This window comes from Mastigoproctus giganteus, chromosome 3, assembly GCF_048544385.1.
Source record: "Mastigoproctus giganteus isolate SK-2022 chromosome 3, ASM4854438v1, whole genome shotgun sequence".
NCBI classification, from domain to species: Eukaryota; Metazoa; Arthropoda; class Arachnida; order Uropygi; family Thelyphonidae; genus Mastigoproctus; species Mastigoproctus giganteus.
Genome location: NC_143577.1, coordinates 42362168 through 42380097, shown reverse-complemented (window position 1 = coordinate 42380097; position 17930 = coordinate 42362168). Strand labels below are relative to the sequence as shown.

The 17930-nt window shown below is 37.3% G+C and overlaps 1 protein-coding gene across 1 annotated transcript in view; it reads left to right on the top strand.

The window, feature by feature from the left end:
• The window catches only part of LOC150087903 (hemicentin-1-like), a 1496027-nt gene that overhangs the window by 69058 nt on the left and 1409039 nt on the right, over positions 1–17930 (top strand). The window contains exon 4 of the mRNA XM_090369959.1: positions 2094–2265. Coding sequence (XP_090226085.1) covers positions 2094–2265 — 172 coding nt within the window. The remainder of the gene's footprint in view (positions 1–2093; positions 2266–17930) is intronic.

Sequence of the window (17930 nt, the reverse complement as noted above, 5' to 3'; positions counted from 1 at the left end):
GCATTAATGGAATTCGCCAAAAATAAATGTATCTTGTACCATTCCACATCAGAAAATTTATGGACACTTTTTTTTTTTAATGGAAAAGATGAACAGTGGGAAGATTTACATGGTTAAGTTGATTAACTGGCTTAATGCCTCAGTTTCAGGTAGACTGCCGATTTTATATTTCTAGGAATAAAAGATGCTGTGTTTTTACCACCATATTTTTGAATTAAAATGTGGGCTAACTGAAACATTGATGTCTGTTGTTCAACTCATAGTGCTCATACTGAGAGTCCACAGATCCCTTCTCCTGTCTCTCTTTGTAACATATGCACTGTCAGTTCTCACATAGTGGATAATTTTTTTTGTATGTACAGGGTTGTTAAAATTAAAGTATCCCTATGTAGAGGGCTCTGGAGTGAGTTCTAAGGCTTGTACTGAAGAGAAATTTGAACATCAGTTACAATTAACAATGCACTTGCCATTTATCAGAAAAACAAAATTAATTACAAAATTTGTCACTGTATGGCACGTAACTATCTTAGTTACAATTACACAAATAACTTACATTATTTACATAATCATAAGTTATTGCCACAGCACCACTACTCAGCTCTACTGTACTGTATAAAAGCAAAACTGTCTCTTCAAAATCATACAGTAGATGTTTGAATGCACTATAGCATCAATGCCAACAACATTGCAAGAAAAGGCACTATTAGTGAAGCTGTACTATCAGAACAGCAACAATGCAGCTGCGGCTATCAGAGAATTCTGGCATCAAAAGTGCATAAGGCACAGGTGGACCCATGACTGTTTGTGCTGTCTGCAAAATGATTGCGAAATTTTAAGCGACAGGACATCTTGGTGTTCAACCAGGTAGAGGTCGAAAACGAGTGGACGCCTCTCGTTTTGAAGATGTGGCTATGGGTCTCATGGATTCATCAAGTCAATCTCCATGTGGTAGTGGAAGTGTGTCAGCTGTTTCTCATGAAGTGGACATGCCGTATTCCATTGTAAGGCTAGTAATGCATCAGGTGTTGTGGTACTGTTCTTACAAGATGCACATGCTACAGCAGCTAAAGCATGATGATGCAGATATTCGTTTCACATATGCACTTCAGTTTCTGGCGAGAATGACAGTGGATATCACTTGACCATGGAACATCCTTTGGAGTGATGAAGCCCACTTCTGCTTAAATGGACAAGTGAATGCACATAACTGTCACATTTGGGCAACAGAAAACCTTCGAGTTAACCAAGAGGTCCCGTTGCATTCTCACAAAGTGACAGTGCGGTGTGTATTTATGGCCGCATTCATGATTGGCTATGTTTTTTTGAACAGGTAACACTGACTGGACCCTGCACCTTTTCCATCATTGGACAGCGATATTATGAAATGTTGGCAAATTTCGCAATACTAGAGCTGCAACAATGTGGGTGCCTTCATAATACTATATTCATGCAAGATGGTGCGCCATCCCACATCCACCGTTGTGTCCAAAGATTGCTAAAGCAATGCTTTACAGACAAATGGGTCATCAGCCATTGTTTCCAGACATCTTGGCCACCCCGATCACTGGAGCTCATCCCATGCGACTTCTGGTTGTGGGGTTTTTTGAAGAATCAGGTTATCGGGAAGGATATCAAACTCTGGCAGATCAGAAGGACAGCATTAGATGCCATGTGTTGGCTATTCCAGTTGACATGTTACGTTCTGCCATAGAAAATTCTGTTCTTTGAATGGAAACTTGTTGACCAAAATGGAGGACACATTGAACAATTCTGGCACTGTTCAAGTGATTTGTATTGCCATAGTGCCATATAGTGACAATTTTGTAACTAACTTTTTTTTCCAATAAATGGGGAGCGCATCTTTATTGTACTTGTTGTCCAAATTTTTCTTCAGTACGAGCTTTAGAACTCGCTCCAGAGCCCTCTACATAGGGATACTTTAATTTTAACAACCCTGTATATGCAGTAATCTCAGTTGTGAGAGCCATATTTATTTGTAATAAGTTTTAATCTAAATAAGATGAATAAAAGTTTTGATTAATTTTTAACAGTTTAAGGAATTTACTATTAATCCTATTTTTAATTTTATTTAGGTGTTAAACTTTGTTCGAGTTTCTCTACAAGCACGTAAAGTGAATTTGCTTGCTATTGATAGTAGCATTGGTGGAAATAAGCAGTATGATTTTGACATTGATAGCAGTTTACGGGAATTAACTGTTTCTGTGTCTGGTGATAACCCTATAATAAATTTAATTAATCCACAAGGTAATTATGATTTTTATTTTGTATTACTGATTTTTAGCATATTTTTTCCTTATAAATTTTTATTTAAAGATTTTAGTTTTATTAAATGTAACAAAATTAATTGGCTACTTAATATATAATAATATAGTTTTAATTTCATTCTGTTTAATTATCAATTGTGTATTGTTTATTTTCAGTCCTGATATTGATATGCTGTACTCGTTGGCTAAAGAAAACTTTCTTTAGCCTGCAAGTTGTTAATCATTTGAATAAGTTGCTTCCATGGGTGAATTTTTTTTTTTTTTTTTTTGTAGTTTGGCGCATAGGCTTCTGTGGCCATAATGCACCTCCCAAGGTTTTTGCAGTACTTTGATCCAAGCCCGAGGCGGGAATCGAACCCGCGACCTTTGGGTTGCCAGGCAGGTACTTTACCCACCCAGCTAGCCTGGTCGGCCCATGGGTGAATACAGGGGTATGTAGGATGTAATTATGTAGTGTAGTATGTAGGATGTAGGATACACACTTGTATAGACATACTGTGCACAGCTGAATATAGCCTGAAATCCTAATGTGCTGTGTAAATCATAATAATGACGATCAGCACAAGGGAAAGAAATATCCTTGTTCTAGTTATTAGTATGTTCATCAGGTATTAAGAATATTCAAATAAAAGAATCACTGCCAAGCAGTGATCACAATATTAACTTGCTAGTAGTATGAGAAAAGTCACATGTGTATGCATGAAGTGCAGTTAAAAATTACATTCTTCATTCTGAACTATATTGATTTATAAGATAAAAGTAATATCTTTAGGAACAGCAAATGCTTTTTTCTGGATTAAAGTCTTGTCATAATAAGAAAAAAAAAAGTTTCCCAATTTTCTGTGTCTTCCAACTGCTAGTATCACAAATTAAGAGAAATTAAAGCTGCATTTATACTTGTGTTGGCATGCAGCACATTTCATACACCATCATGGATTTTGGCTATACTTTCCCATTTCAAATCGATACAATAATACAGGTTGAAATTGAAAGAAATATCAGTCACATATTAAAATTCACACCAACATGATTTTAATAGTTATGCTATTAAAGACAAATTGTTGAAGCTACAAATAAATAATGTACCTAGTCAAATGGGATCTATCTAGTTATATTAAAAGAAGCAGCATAAGAGGTAATATTAATGTACATGCTGGCACTAATGATATTAAGAGTAGGATAATTGTGGACTTACTTAACAAGTACAAAAAAGTTGCGAGTTAGGGTTAAATTTGAAAGTGTCTGCAATTCTGCCCAGACATGATAGGAGGGAGTATATGATGAGAGCCTTGTCAATCAATTCAGCCTAGGAGAGACTGTGCAAGGCTCATGGGGTAGAATTTTTCTCAGTGTGGTCTAAGCTTGTTAACAGGAGAGATTACTTCTACAGGGATGGGATATGCGTAAATAGAAAGGGTGCAAGAATATTTGCTGACATGATCAACACAGTGTTAGGTGGGTCAGAAAACTGCTAGCTTGAGGGGATTCACAGACTGATAGATTAACAGTAGCCGCAGGCAGAGGTGTAAGTGGTTCTTGCACTACTTCTATTGGAATAAGCATCAGCCTGGAAAGCAAGGTGCTGGGGATTTCAAGAGCTGCTGGGAGTCATCGTTGGAACAAGTAAATGCATGGGCTGCGTTAGGGTAACTAAGAATAAGAACAGTGCATGTATACTTGCATGTACACCAATGCTAGGAGTATAGTAAATAAATTTGATGAATTTAAAGTGCTGGTCAAGACATCAAAGGTGGATATTGTTGGAATATCAGAGACGTGGTTTCACGCAGATATAAGGAATGCAGAATTCGAATTTGAGGAGTACAATGTGTACAGAAAGCATAGACAGGATAGGAAGGGAGGAGGGGTTATGCTGTTAGTTAAGAAACACATAAAATCTAAGGGAGTGCATCCTTTTGATATGGGTGGTCAGTGCAATGTTGAGTCAGTTTTGTGTGACATAAGAATTGAGAAAGCACAAATGAGAGTAGGAGTGTGTTATAGGCCGAATACTCTGATGAGTACAATGAACAACTGTACAGAGAAATAAAGTGGGCCGGTAAATCAGATTGTCTTATAATGGGGGGAATTGTAACTTCCCAGATGTTCTTGTTTATACTCCGGCATGACCACCAGGTCAGTGGAGTTTACAACTGAAGTTTAACATTGACAAATGTAAAGTACTGCATATATTGGTAGCAGTAAACTCAGATTAAGATATCTACTACAATACTTCTACTATACTCAGGGTAGTGGAGAATGAAACGGAGCTGGGGGTAATTGTGCAGTCAGATATGAAGTTTTCTGTGCAGTGCAGACAGGCTGCAAGAGTAGCTCATGGTAGCCAGGTGGCTAGGAGCAGCAGTGCAAAGCACACACTTCTTGATTAGACTGCGGTTTGAGCCTGTGACCACCAAATATAGAGGATGCGGAAAGGTCAGGGAATGACCACCGCATATCCCCGGAGCAATATGGCCTTAGTTATTAATGCTCATAAAAACCAAATAACAAATATTGTGACTTGTCAGTGATATACAGGAATTTTGCTATCAGGGATAAGGAGGTGATTATCATCTTGTATAAGGCAATGGTCAGGCCACATCTTGAGCATTACCTGGAGGCCTCATTTTAGGAAGGATGTAGAGTACTTCTCTATTCTGCTGGAATGAGTACAGAGAAGGGCAACAAGATTGGTGAGTGGAACAAAAATGGAGGTCAGCAACTTAAATAAATTTGAGGCAAAACTAGACAAACATTTGGAGTGAATTGATGGGTGAAATGGGAAGTTTTTTTTTTTTTTTGGTTTGGCTGATGCTATATAAGCTTTCTTTCTTGCATCGCATCATACACCTCTATTTTTTATTTTATTTTATTTTTTTTAATGAAAACCCCAAACACGAGAGGTATTAGACCCTATAGTACTTAGGACCGTGCTTGGGTTGGAGGTTGAGAAGAGGAAAGAAGATATTTGTTTACATTAGACTTGAACTTCTGTAGACTGTAATTTTCAGGAAATACGTATGAAGGAAGGTTCTTCTAGAAAACGGCAGTTGAATGAATAAACGAGGAAGATGAAAAGTTGGTTCTGTGAGTTTGAAGTTGGACAGTAAATGGATGTTGGCTGGTGGCTGCACGTGTTAGGACTGTTTTGAAAGAGAGAGCAGGAATTACAGAAGCCAATTCAGAAGTACAGTGCCCATGGAAGAATCAGTAGAAAAGGCATGCAGCAGAAACTACGTCTATGAGAGAGAGAGTGGAGAGACTCTGTTAGAGAGGAATCATTAATTAACCTAACTGCCCTGTTCTGAATGGAATCTAGAAGTCTGAGAGAAGTTTTGGGGGCACCACCCCAGATGTGGGAACAATATTCCATGGTAGGGTAGATTTACGATTTATACAGAGTGAGAAGCTTTTGGAAGAAAAGTAACGCCGAGAGCAAAAAAGAAAACCAGGTTTTTTAGATGCAGAGGAAGCAATATTTGTAACGTGCTTATGCCAAAGAGATTAGAAGTCAGAGTAATTCCCAAAAGAGATATATCATTTTGCATAGAAATCAAAGTGTCACCAAAGATAAGCATAGGAGCAAAAGAAGCCTTTTTACGAGATATAAGACAAGACTGAGTTTTAGAAGGATTGAAATCAACTAAGTTGTCTTTGCCCCACTGGAGAATTACCTGGAGGTCAGCATTTAAGGAACTAGCAGCGGATATTCAAGAAGTTGAAGTGATTGAGTAAGGCAAGGTTTCTCAAAATGGAAAGTGCAATGCAATGTGCTATCATTGGCAAAACTATAGATAGGATTTCCAGTCATTGGAAGAAGGACATTAATATACAAGAGGAAAAGAGTGGGGGGATAGAACTGAACCTTGGGGGATACCAGCATTAGTGAAAAAGTTAAAGACAGAGAGCCATCCTACCATCACCCTCAGTGAGTGATCCGAAAGAAAACTGGATAACCAATTATAAAAAACAGTTGGCAAACTATAAGATGGAAGCTTGTTTAGAAGACTTTTATGCCAAATATGATCGAAAGCCTTTGAGATATCAAGAGCAACTGCTTGTGTTTCATTGAACTTTTCCATTCAATTTGTCCATAGATGGATAATATAAGCCAGAATATTACCAGTGGATCGACACTGACGGAATCCATACTGGCGATTGTTGATCAGATGGAAGGTTTCTAGGTAGTTTAAGAGTTGGCAGTTAATTGATTTCTCCATTACTTTAGAAAGAGTAGAAGCAATTGCAATGGGACAATAATTGGATGGGAGGGACTTGTCACCCTTTTTAAGAACTGGCTGGATATGAGCAAATTTCCAAGCAGAAAGAAAACCACCTTTGGTGTAAGAAAGTGAAAAAAGGTGGCAAAGAACAGGAGTAAGTTCAGGAGCACAGGTTTTGAGAACAAGTGGAGAAATACCATCAGGACCTTGACCTTTCTTAGCATTGAGATTTGTCAAAATCCTTCTTACATCCTTTTGACGGAAGACCACAGGAGGCATTGAGTGGAGCATGTTGGGAATGCTGGGAGGTGTTTTACCAAGATCATTAATACATGAGCTGCAAAAAAAATGGGAAGCTAGTGGGTCAGCTTTATCCTTGGCTGAAGTGACAACAGAACCATCTGGTTTTGATAGAGGTGGGAGCAGAGATGGGCAAAAGTTGCAGCCAATAGCTTTGGCAAGAGACCAGAATGCTCAGCTACCATTAGGACAAGAAGTAAGTTTTCTACTCTTAGCCTGTTCAAAATTTAGTTTGGACTGATTTAGAGTGACCATATTTTTTTTAGAGAAACTAGGACATTCCCATTTTTAAAAAGAGGACAAAACTAGGACATTTTAAACTTTTTTTATTAACAAAAAATTAAGAATGTCATATGATTTATTGATAAAATAGAAATTTCTTCTGATAAAATAAAACAGACATTCTTTTAAAAATACACTTAATACTTTTAAAAAATTAATATAAGATTTTCGGCTGTTTAGTTATTTGATCTTAAAATTCTTGACATTTCTTTTTCATATTATGTGTAGTAAACAATAAGCCTTTATTTACTTTAAACTGTAACAGGTTTCTTTTCTTTTGGTCATTGAATGTTCATCAATGAAGACCGAATATAGAAGGAATAAATATTATAATTTTTAATAATTCAGAACTCAATCTAAAGTTTGACAAAAAAACACATTCCTTATGTAGTAGTTCATCAATTTCTTATTTTTTCAATGAATTTTATACCATGAAATTAACTGAACAGCCTTGAAGAATGGATAGGGTGACTATATATTTTTTATGAAAACTAAGATAGCAGAGGAAGAAATTAATTTTAGGAAGAATACAAAAATAGTACTATAAATTTTTTTTATTGCAAAAGATAAAAAACAGAAAATAGTGGCAAAATAAAATAAATCTTGTTGACATAAAAATTAAATAGTTATTCTTTTAAAAAAACATTCAATAATTCATTGAAATTAATATTTACTTGAAGATAAAATTTCTGCTAAAACTTTTGGTTCATTAATTATGTGGTTGTAAAATTCTTCACATGTCATTTGCATATTATATATAGTAAATAATATTCCTTTAACAACTTCAATTTTTAATTGGTTTCTTTCTTTTGTCCACTGATCATTTATCAATGGAAATACACGTTCAACATTTGCATTGTGGCCAAATACACAAAAGATGAATTGTACAATTTTTAGTAACTCTGAAGTTAATTCAGAACTTTTACATTGTTTAAAAAACATCACCCATTTCTCATTTGCAGTTAATGTATTCCATTTCTCATTTTCTTGTTGTGTTTCCAAGAATAACTTTAAATTATGCCATTGATCAAACAGTTTTACATCATCGACTGTGACTCCCTTCTCACAAAGATATTCTAAACAGGAATGAACATTGTCCCAAGAAGGAATTTCTGCCAAATCGATCCATTCTAAGATTTGAAACTCATCTAATGGTTTTAACCATGATTCAGTATATTTTAAAGTACGGCCATACAAATTCTCGATTTGAACTCTAAACTGTGTGACTTCATTTTCCTTACCTTTTTCTGTTGCAATTTTTAGTATTGAGCACACTTTTAACGGAAGAAATTTATTGGTTTTCCTCTCCTTGAGCAAATGAAAAACAGTCTTAAGGATTTTCCGCATTTCAATTATTGAAATACAGTCTCTTTCAATACGTTTTTATATTTTCTTGAAAGACTGACATGAATGAATGAGTGAATGAAAGGTATGCCTCATTCATATCATCTTCAAAAAATGTTTGCAATATTGCTGGTGAATCTTCCAGCGACACAAAATAGGATTTAAACCCTTCATAAAGTTCTAAAATGCGATTTATGGCTGGAAAGAGAGATAACCATCACGTTTTGGTATAGTATAAAGGTTGCTTATACTCTGTCTCTACGAAATTGCAAAAGTCCTTTAGTGATTCAACTCTCACAGTGTCTAAATAGAGAAATGATTGTAGATTACCCTAACCAGCATTTATATATTGACTGGTAGCCCATCAAAACTATAATGCACAGTATTATTTAAAACGTATGCTGGACAACCAATTCCAATTAATTTATCATTAAGTTTTTCTTTTAGTTTAAAATACACATTATTTCTTCCAGCTCTTTTGACACCACCAAAGTTAGTATTACAGTTATCACCAGAAAAAGAGATACATTTAGTTATAATGTTCTTTTTGGTTAAAACATTACATATCATATTTGTAATTGTGTGTGATTGCTCATTGGGTTGATTAATTATATCTAATAATTTACATTTAGTTCACTGTTTTGATAGTCAAAGTACTGAATTAAAATTGGGAATATTTTCAGTGAACCATGATTGCTAGCATCTGCTGAAATGCTTATATATGGTATGTTCTTTAAATCATTCATTACAAGATCAATTATATGTGGTCCAACAATATTATTTATGATTGCCTCAGCCTTAGTCCTGCCACACAACATTTTTTGACAAATATGTGAATCAGGAAACATTCTTTTCATTAGCGGAATCCAACAATCCAGTGAGCGGTATGATTGGTGATGCATTACTCTATGATATGCTGCCACGCTTTCAGAAGCTCTGATGAGTTTAACATCCTTGTTAGGTACAATAAATTTTTCCAAAACATTTGATGAAGCCGATGCACATCTGGTGTTACGCTTATGTTTTTCAGTGCTCAGATGTTCATGAAATAACACTATTGCAAATGATACAGATTACATCATGTTTAGTTTTACCTTTCTTGAATGAAGGATGTTCTTGAAGCATTTCATTAGTTACTATGCACTTCCTTTTTCCCATGTTTTTGCAGCAATACTGCATACTATACATTGCTTTCTTTTGAAAAACAGTAGCAACTACTTGCCAGGGACAAAAACATAAAACGATACTTTTATATTATCGATATTTTTGCTGCGATAGTGCGTACTATTGCACTTTTCTGTTATAGCCACCGTAACTTCTGCGCTATCTATTGGCGGCCACATAAGCTATAACGCTCTCCATTGACATAGATATGACAGCATGTGTGGTCTGTGATATTTAATGAAAACCCGACGATAGCGCAGCAGTCATGGTGGATATAACAGAAAAGTACCCGTACTGTATGTACCATAATTTGTTTGGGTATCACTCACATTCTTATAAGTGATGCTTAAATGAATACAGAGGGTGTAAAAATTTAAAGTATATGTAAATCTAAAGTTGTAAATAGAAAAACTAAGACAAACAAGGACAAATTTTAAAAACCCGCGAGGACGTCCGAGGACACCTTAAAAAAGAGAACATGTCCTCGGAAACCCAGACGTATGGTCACCCTAGACTGATTAATAACTGCTTTACAATTGTTGCAAGCTTTGGTGTAGACAGAAAATGAAACTGAAGAATTGGAAACAAGCCAATTACAATATGCAACATTCTTCTCTTGAACAGGCTTAGTACATTTATTGGAAAACCAAGGTTTAGATAAAGGATGAGATTTTAAAATGGAGTGTGGAATAAAGGATTCCATTCCTACCAGAATAATTTCACCGACAAGATCTGAGCAAACTTTGGCATCAGAAGTTTTGATACAGTAATCCAACCAAGGAAAAGAAGAAAAGAAATCTCGCAGGTAATCCCATTTTGCATTCTTGTAATGCCAAACAATACGAGGTTGGGAATAGCCATGAGATAAAGGCTCCATTGGAAAAGAGACAATCACCAAGTTGTGATCTGAGGTGCCTAAAGGACCACTCACTTCAACTGTGTACTTAGAAGGGTTGTTTGTGAGAAAAAGATCAAGCATATTGGCTGTATAATTAGGATTGTCCGGTATTCTTGTAGATAAATGAACAATCTGTGCAGGGTCATTAGTAATTGCAAAAGCCTCAGCTTCTCGACCAGCTGGGTCGGTGTGACTAGAAAATGGAAGCCAGCTGGAGTTGTGAACATTAAAATCACCAAAGAAAATTACCTCACTGTTAGGAAAGTTGGACTGGAGAAAGTTAAGATGCAAAGAGAGAAAGTCCAAGAACTGCAAGTGATTAGTGGAGTTGGGAGAACGGTAGAGACAATGGATGAATTTGACACAATGAAGTAGAGAGATTTTAAGCTAGAGAAGATCGAAAAGAGGAGATTCCAAATTACCAAGTCTATGACAGGGAATATCAGAATGGCACAAATGCACAAGTACCACTTTGAGGCGAAAGGAATCATACAGCGAATAATTTGGGCAACTGAGATTAGCAGTAGTTGAATCAACCAATAACTGAGATTCTGTCAGAAAAAGTACATGGGGTTTGGCAGATGCTAATGCTAATTCACATAGGGGATTAAAGGGAGAAGTGAGTAATTACAGACCTGTGAACTTAAATTCTGTTCCAGGGAAAATAATGGAGTTATTGGTTAAAGGAATAATGTAGGACTATCTAGACAGGAATTCAGTTATACTGCAATAGCTGCATGAATTTGTTAAGGGGCAATCTTGTCTGACCTATCTCATTGGATATTGTGACACAATAAGAAAGGAACAGGATGGAAAAAAAGAATTTGACCTCTTATGCTTAGAAAAAAGCATTTGATACTGATACACATAAGTAACTACTGTATGGATTGGAGAAGTGCAGCATTAAGGGCAAGTTACTGCTATGGATAAAGGGATAGTCGAGTGGGAGAAGACAGTGGCATTGTTCTTTTTGGACTAATATTATTAGTAGTGTCTCCCGGGTTCAGTGCTAGGCCCATTGTTGTTTCCTATATTTATTAATAATATTGATGAGAGAATATCAGACTTAATATCTAAATTTGGGGATGAAAAAAACAACAAAGATTTTAATGGTGGTTAATGACATTAATTCTTGTGATTAATGAAGTTTAACATTAACAAATGTAAGGTATTGCACACTGGCACCAGTAATCCCAAATTAATGTACCAACTGTGTGGTACTGCACTCATGGTAGTGGGAAATGAAGCCTTGGGGGGGGGGGATAATTGTATAGTCAGATAGAAGTTCTCTGGGCAGTGCAGTCATGCTGCCAGGATAGCTAATTTTTGTTTTGTCAATGTAATACCGGAATTTTGCTAGTAGGAATGAAGTGATTATCCTGTTGTACTTGTATAAAGCAATCATTAGGCCTCATTTTTAAGTACGTATACATGTCTGGAAGCCTCATTTAAAAAGGCTGTGGATCTGTTGGAATGGATTCTGAGAAGAATGGTGAGATTAGTGAGAGGATCAAAAGGGTGCTTTTGCCAGGAAAGGCTGCTTCAGTTCTACGAATTGTAGTGTCTGCTGAAGGCTTTAATGGATTGAGTAAGTTCAATGCTGATGGAATCCTTCCTCTACTCAGACTACACACACATATATAAGTGGACAGGAATTCAAATTGAGAAAAGATGGTTACATGATAGATGTGCAGCAGTTTGCCTTTGTCCAGTGGGCAGTTAATTTTTGGGGAAACTTCCATCTGATGTGGTGGATGTGGACGAGTTGAATAAATTCAACAAAGAACTAGAGAAACTTTAGAGGGGATGGATTGGATAGATGATATGGGAAGTAATGCTGTTTTTTTTTTTTTTTTTGGTTTGTTTTTGGCATCATTTGCCACTACTTATACTAATACTCATTTTTCCTATAGCTGAATAATAAAGCTTATAAAGTAATGGGTAATAAAATAATAAAGTAATGGGTGATATGGTAAGTAATGCTATTTTTTTTTACTTTGTTCTTTCATCATTTGCCGCTACTTATACTAATACTCATTTGTCCTATAGTTAAATAATAAAGCTTGTGGCCTTATATTTGAACACAGACATTTAAATTTGAAAATTTTACACATCTGTGTATTCAATTTCTGTCTTTGGTAATGTTGTGTTTTCTCCAGTAGTGGCTTCCTAAAGCTGACCATAAAAACTTGAGCTTACCATTATCCATAAGGAGACCTAGGTTGTTGATATTCCTTAAAAAATAGAGCCTCCAGAAAGTAAAGTCACCATTTGTTTAAAAATCTGAGATACTATCATGGTACCTGTTTTTAACATTCCTGGTGTCTTACCTCTTTCAAGCACAATGGTTATGATCACTCTCCTTTTGCACCATGTGGAAATAGCTTGGTTTCAAATCCCCTTAAGACAGAAGAAATTTTTATGGATGGTAGCCTTTTTCATACTGTGGCTGAGTTGGCCTTGGGTGAGTGACGTATGTCGATTTCTCATGTTCTCACAGATAGTAGAGTGGTTATAATGTAACAAAATGGCTAACAAAACAAGACAAACCCACCAGTGAGCACGTACAGTTTCAGACATAATACACATAGCTGGATGAGTTTGTTCTCTTGGAAAACCCTAATATGAAATATTTATTGTTGTACCCCACAGAAACTGGTTAACTTAGTCTACCAACAAAACAGGCAAATTGACTGTAAAGTGCCCAAAAATTACACTCACAATATATTGGTTCCTCGAGGTCTTAGTTGTTTTTGTTCAAAAAATGTAACAGACAGACCCTGCCTCTCATCATAGGTCAACTCATGGTAAGCAGTGTAGAAGTAGTAGTAGTAATAGTGGCATGTGATGCAAGAAAGCAAGTGTATGAGCTTATGCAGCATCAGCCAAAAAAAAAAAAAAAAAAAAAAATCACACCATTCCTTCCAAATGCCTGTCCAGTTCCTCCTTAAATTTATTCAACCTATCAACTTCCATAACGACAGATGGAAGTTTGTTCCAGCAATTAACCACCCACTGCCTAAAAGCAAATTTCCACACATCTATTCTACATCTGTCCTTTCTTAATTTAAATTTATGCCCCCTTAGGTTCGTAATCTGAACAAGTGGAAGGCTCCCATCAGAATTCAGCATGCTCAACCAATTCAAGGCCTTATACACCTCAATCAGATCACCGCACAGGTGCCTAGTCTCCAGCCACTGCAATTTGCAGAACTTAAGCCTCTCTTGGTAAGAGGATCCCTTCAACCCCCTCGCAAATATCTTGTTGCCCTTCTCTGTACACGTTCAAGCAAATCTACATCCTTCCTAAAATGAGGCCTCCAGACCTATACACAGTACTCAAGGCGTGGCCTAACCATTGCCTTATACAGAGGGACAATCACCTCCTTTTCCCTGCTAGCAAAATTCCTATATATCATTGACAAAACCTCATGACCTGCCCTGGCCGCCTGTCTGCATTGCTCAGACGCCTCCGTAGCCAGGTGGGAAGGAGCAGCAGTGCTTAGCACACGCTTCTTGATTAGACCGGGGTTCGAGCCCGTCACCACCAAATACGGAACATGCGGAAAGGTCAGGGAATGACCACCGCACCGGAGCAATATGGCCTTAGTTGCTAATGCTCCTAAAAAAACCAAATAACAAATAACTGCATTGCTCAGAAAACTTCATATCTGACTGCACAATTACTCCCAGGTCTTTTTCATTTTCTACCACCTTAAGTGTAGTACCACACAGTTGGTACGTTTCTCTGGTGTTACTTCTACCCATATGCAGTACTTTGCATTTATCAAGGTTAAACTTCAGTTGCCACTTCTTAGCCCATCTGCCCAAATTATCTAGATTTTGTTGCAGTAGCACACTGCCATTACTGTCATTAACAACCCTGCCAACCTTTGTATCATCTGCAAACTTCGACATTAAGACTGATATACCTTCATCAATATCATTGATAAATATACAAAACAACAGTGGACCCAACACCGAACCCTGTGGGACTCCACTAATAACATTAGTCCACGAAGACCAGCACCCATTGATTACCATCCTCTGTCTTCTCCCACTTTACCATCCTTTTATCCATTGTAGCAACTTACCCTTAATACCATTCTGCTCCAATTTGTACAATAGTCTTCCATGCGCAACAGTGTCAAAAGCTTTCCTGAAATCCAAATATATGATATCAAAATTATTTTTTGCATCCAGTTCCTTTGTAACCACATCGTAATATCATAATATCCTATCAAATAGCTATATCTATATGCTGTGTCTGAATTATTGCTGCAGTCTTGTCTAGATGATCCTGCAATGCATCTTTAACCAGTGACTCCATTATTTTACCCGAAACAGAAGTTAAACTAACTGGTCTGTAATTACTCGTGTCACCTTTCGATTCCCCTTTGTGAATTGGAGATACATTTGCACATCTCCAGTCCGTGGGAACCTCCCCTGAGTCCAAGGGTGCTCTCATAATTATGGCTAAGGGTTTGCTTAGATGCTTTGCCGCCTCCTTTAATATAACTGGATAGATCCCATCCACCTGAGGTGCTTTTCTTATGTTAACGTCAACAATTTCTCCTCCACTTTGCTCTCAGTTATTACAAAATCGTTAAGTATCTTGCTACAATTTGATAACCTTCTGCCATTTTCAAACCTTAATAATTCCTCATGTGTGAATGTAGAAGCAAAATACTCATTCAGTTTGTTTGCTATATGAGCAGGATCATCAACAGTCGAACCATCGATATCAAGTGGACCAATCAGATTCATCCCCTTCCTTTTAGAGTTTATATAAGTAAAGAAATCCTTGCTGTTTTTCTTAGCATCTTTTGCCAAGGATTTCTCGTAATCTGCATTCGCCTGCCTAACCTCCTTTGTGACCTGATTACAGACTAGCTTATATCTGCCATAGGCTTCTGAGTCGCTTGATAATTTATATGCATCCCATGCATTTTTCTTCTCTGTTACGAGTCTCATTAGTTTATTTGATAACCATTTAGGCCTAAACCTTGAACAATATTTCTTAATAGGTATGAAACTTTTAGTAGCATCCACGATTAATTCCTTGAATGCTTCTCACTTGGAATTTACTGTTGGTAACATCGTCAGTTGATTCCACTGTACAGAATTTTATTATTATTATTATTATTATCCATATGGTGCAAGGATGCCTGAGGCTTATGCTGAACTGGCAAAAAAAAAAAAAAAAAAAAAAAAAAAAAAATCCCAATACCCTGAGAGAGAGAGAGAGAGAGAGAGAGAGAGAGAGAGAGAGAGAGAGAGAGAGAGAAGTTGAAAGGAATCACCAAGAAAGGGAAGAATGATGATATCCAGCTCAGGACCCTGGGTGTGCCAAGCCCATACTCACCAGATGTGAGCCCCTGGGTATTTAAAAACTTTCTGAGACCACTGTACACCACCTTTACGGAAGCAAAAACCCTTTCCTTTACCCCTGATGGTAATTAAATCTTTAAGTAAATCCCACATCAGTATACTGTGATCACTGCCACCTAGTGGTTCCTTTATCTGCAAATTCTTAATACACGAATGATCACTGCTGATAACCAGATCAAGAGTATTACTCTCTCTCTCTGGTTGCCTCTCGAACATGCTGCTGCAGAAAACAATAATCCAATAAATCCACAAAAGTCTGACTAGTGTGTGAGTTACCAACCCACAAGTTCCAGTCACTATCTGGGAAGTTGAAATCCCCCATTATAAGACATTCCGATTTACTAGCCCACTCTATTTCTCTGTACAATTGTTCATTGTACTCATTCGAGTCATTAGGCCTATAACACACTCCTACTCTTATTTTTGCTTTCGCAGTTCTTATGTCACACCAAACTGACTCAACAGTGCACTGTTCATCTATATCAACTGGGTGCACTTCTTTTGATTTTATGTTTTTCTTAATTAACAGCATAACACCTCCTCCCTTTCTATCCTGTTTATCCTTTCTGTACACATTGTACTCCCCAAATTCTAGTTCTGCATTTCTTATATCTGTGTGACACCATATCTCTGCTATCCCAACAATATCCGCCTTTGATGTCTTGACCAACACTTCAAATTCATCAAATTTATTTACTATACTTCTAGCATTGGTATACATGCAAGCATATATGCTCCTATTCCTAGTTACCCTAACACATCCTATATACCCACCTATTTCACGATGACTGCCATCCATCCCTGAAACTCCCAACACCCCTCGCTCCCGGTCGCTACTTATTCTAATAGAAGTTGTGCAAGAATCACCTTCACCTCTGCCTGCGGCTACTGTTAAACTATTAGTCCTTGTATCTCCCCCTAAGCTAGCAGTTTTTCGACCCGCCTAACAATGTATTAATTAATTAATTAATTAATACATAACTGATACGGAAGTTATATAAAGGGAACTCGGAGATAATTAATACTTGACTGATTGATTAATACTTGACGCTAAAAATATATATCCCGTTATAGCTGTGTTGGGAGATAAGTTAGGGTTATAAACTGAAATTGAAATTTTATTTAAATTAAAAGTAATCATGACTCAGACCAGAGCAGCAAAACAAAAGGCTCAAGCTAATGGAAGTGCTGTGGCTCAGAGGAGAACTGAGGGGTGAAGTTACCTTCTGAGTCACAGCCTTCTAAAATGCACAGCTTGCATGATGTTTGTGGAGCATTCAGGTACGGGACATGATATTGCCATGGGGGATGTCTTTGTGTGTGCACGATGCAAGGAGTGTATCGAAATCAGGCAACAACTCAGCGTTCTTATGGGCCTATATGAGAGCTTGAAGGACAGGGTGGATGGAACTAAATTGAGGGGCCCATCAAGCTCTCAGCTGCCCACATCAACGCCAGAGCTTGCACTTGGTCATCGTGAAACACAGCGGCAACCCCCAAGGCAGAATGCGCTGGTCCCAAAGGAACTAGTAGTTGTTGGTGACTCTATTGTCAGGGAAACGGGGAACATGCTTTGTAAAAAGGATAGGTGGAACAGGACCAGGGTATGTCTGCCAGGGGCAAAGGTTGATGTTGTAGAGCAGATATCATCTTTTAAGGGCACAAAAGGTGATATAGTTGTACACGTGGGCACTAACGATATCAAGAGTAGGAGACCGGCAGAATTGCTTAACAAGTACAGGTCACTGTTGAAAAAAAGCCGTGAAATAGGGTTGAATTTGAAAGTGTCTGCAATTCTGCCCAGACACGATAGGAGGGAGTATATGATGAGAGCCTTGTCAATCAATTCGGCCCTGGAAAGATTGTGCAAGGCTCAAGGGGTAGAATTTTTTTCAGCCTGGACTGTACTTGTTAACAGGAGGGATTGCTTCTACAGGGATGGGATACACTTAAATAGAAAGGGTGCAAGAATATTTGCTGATGCTATCGAGGCAGTGTTAGGTGGGTCGGAAAACTGCTAGCTTGGGGGGATACAAAGACAAA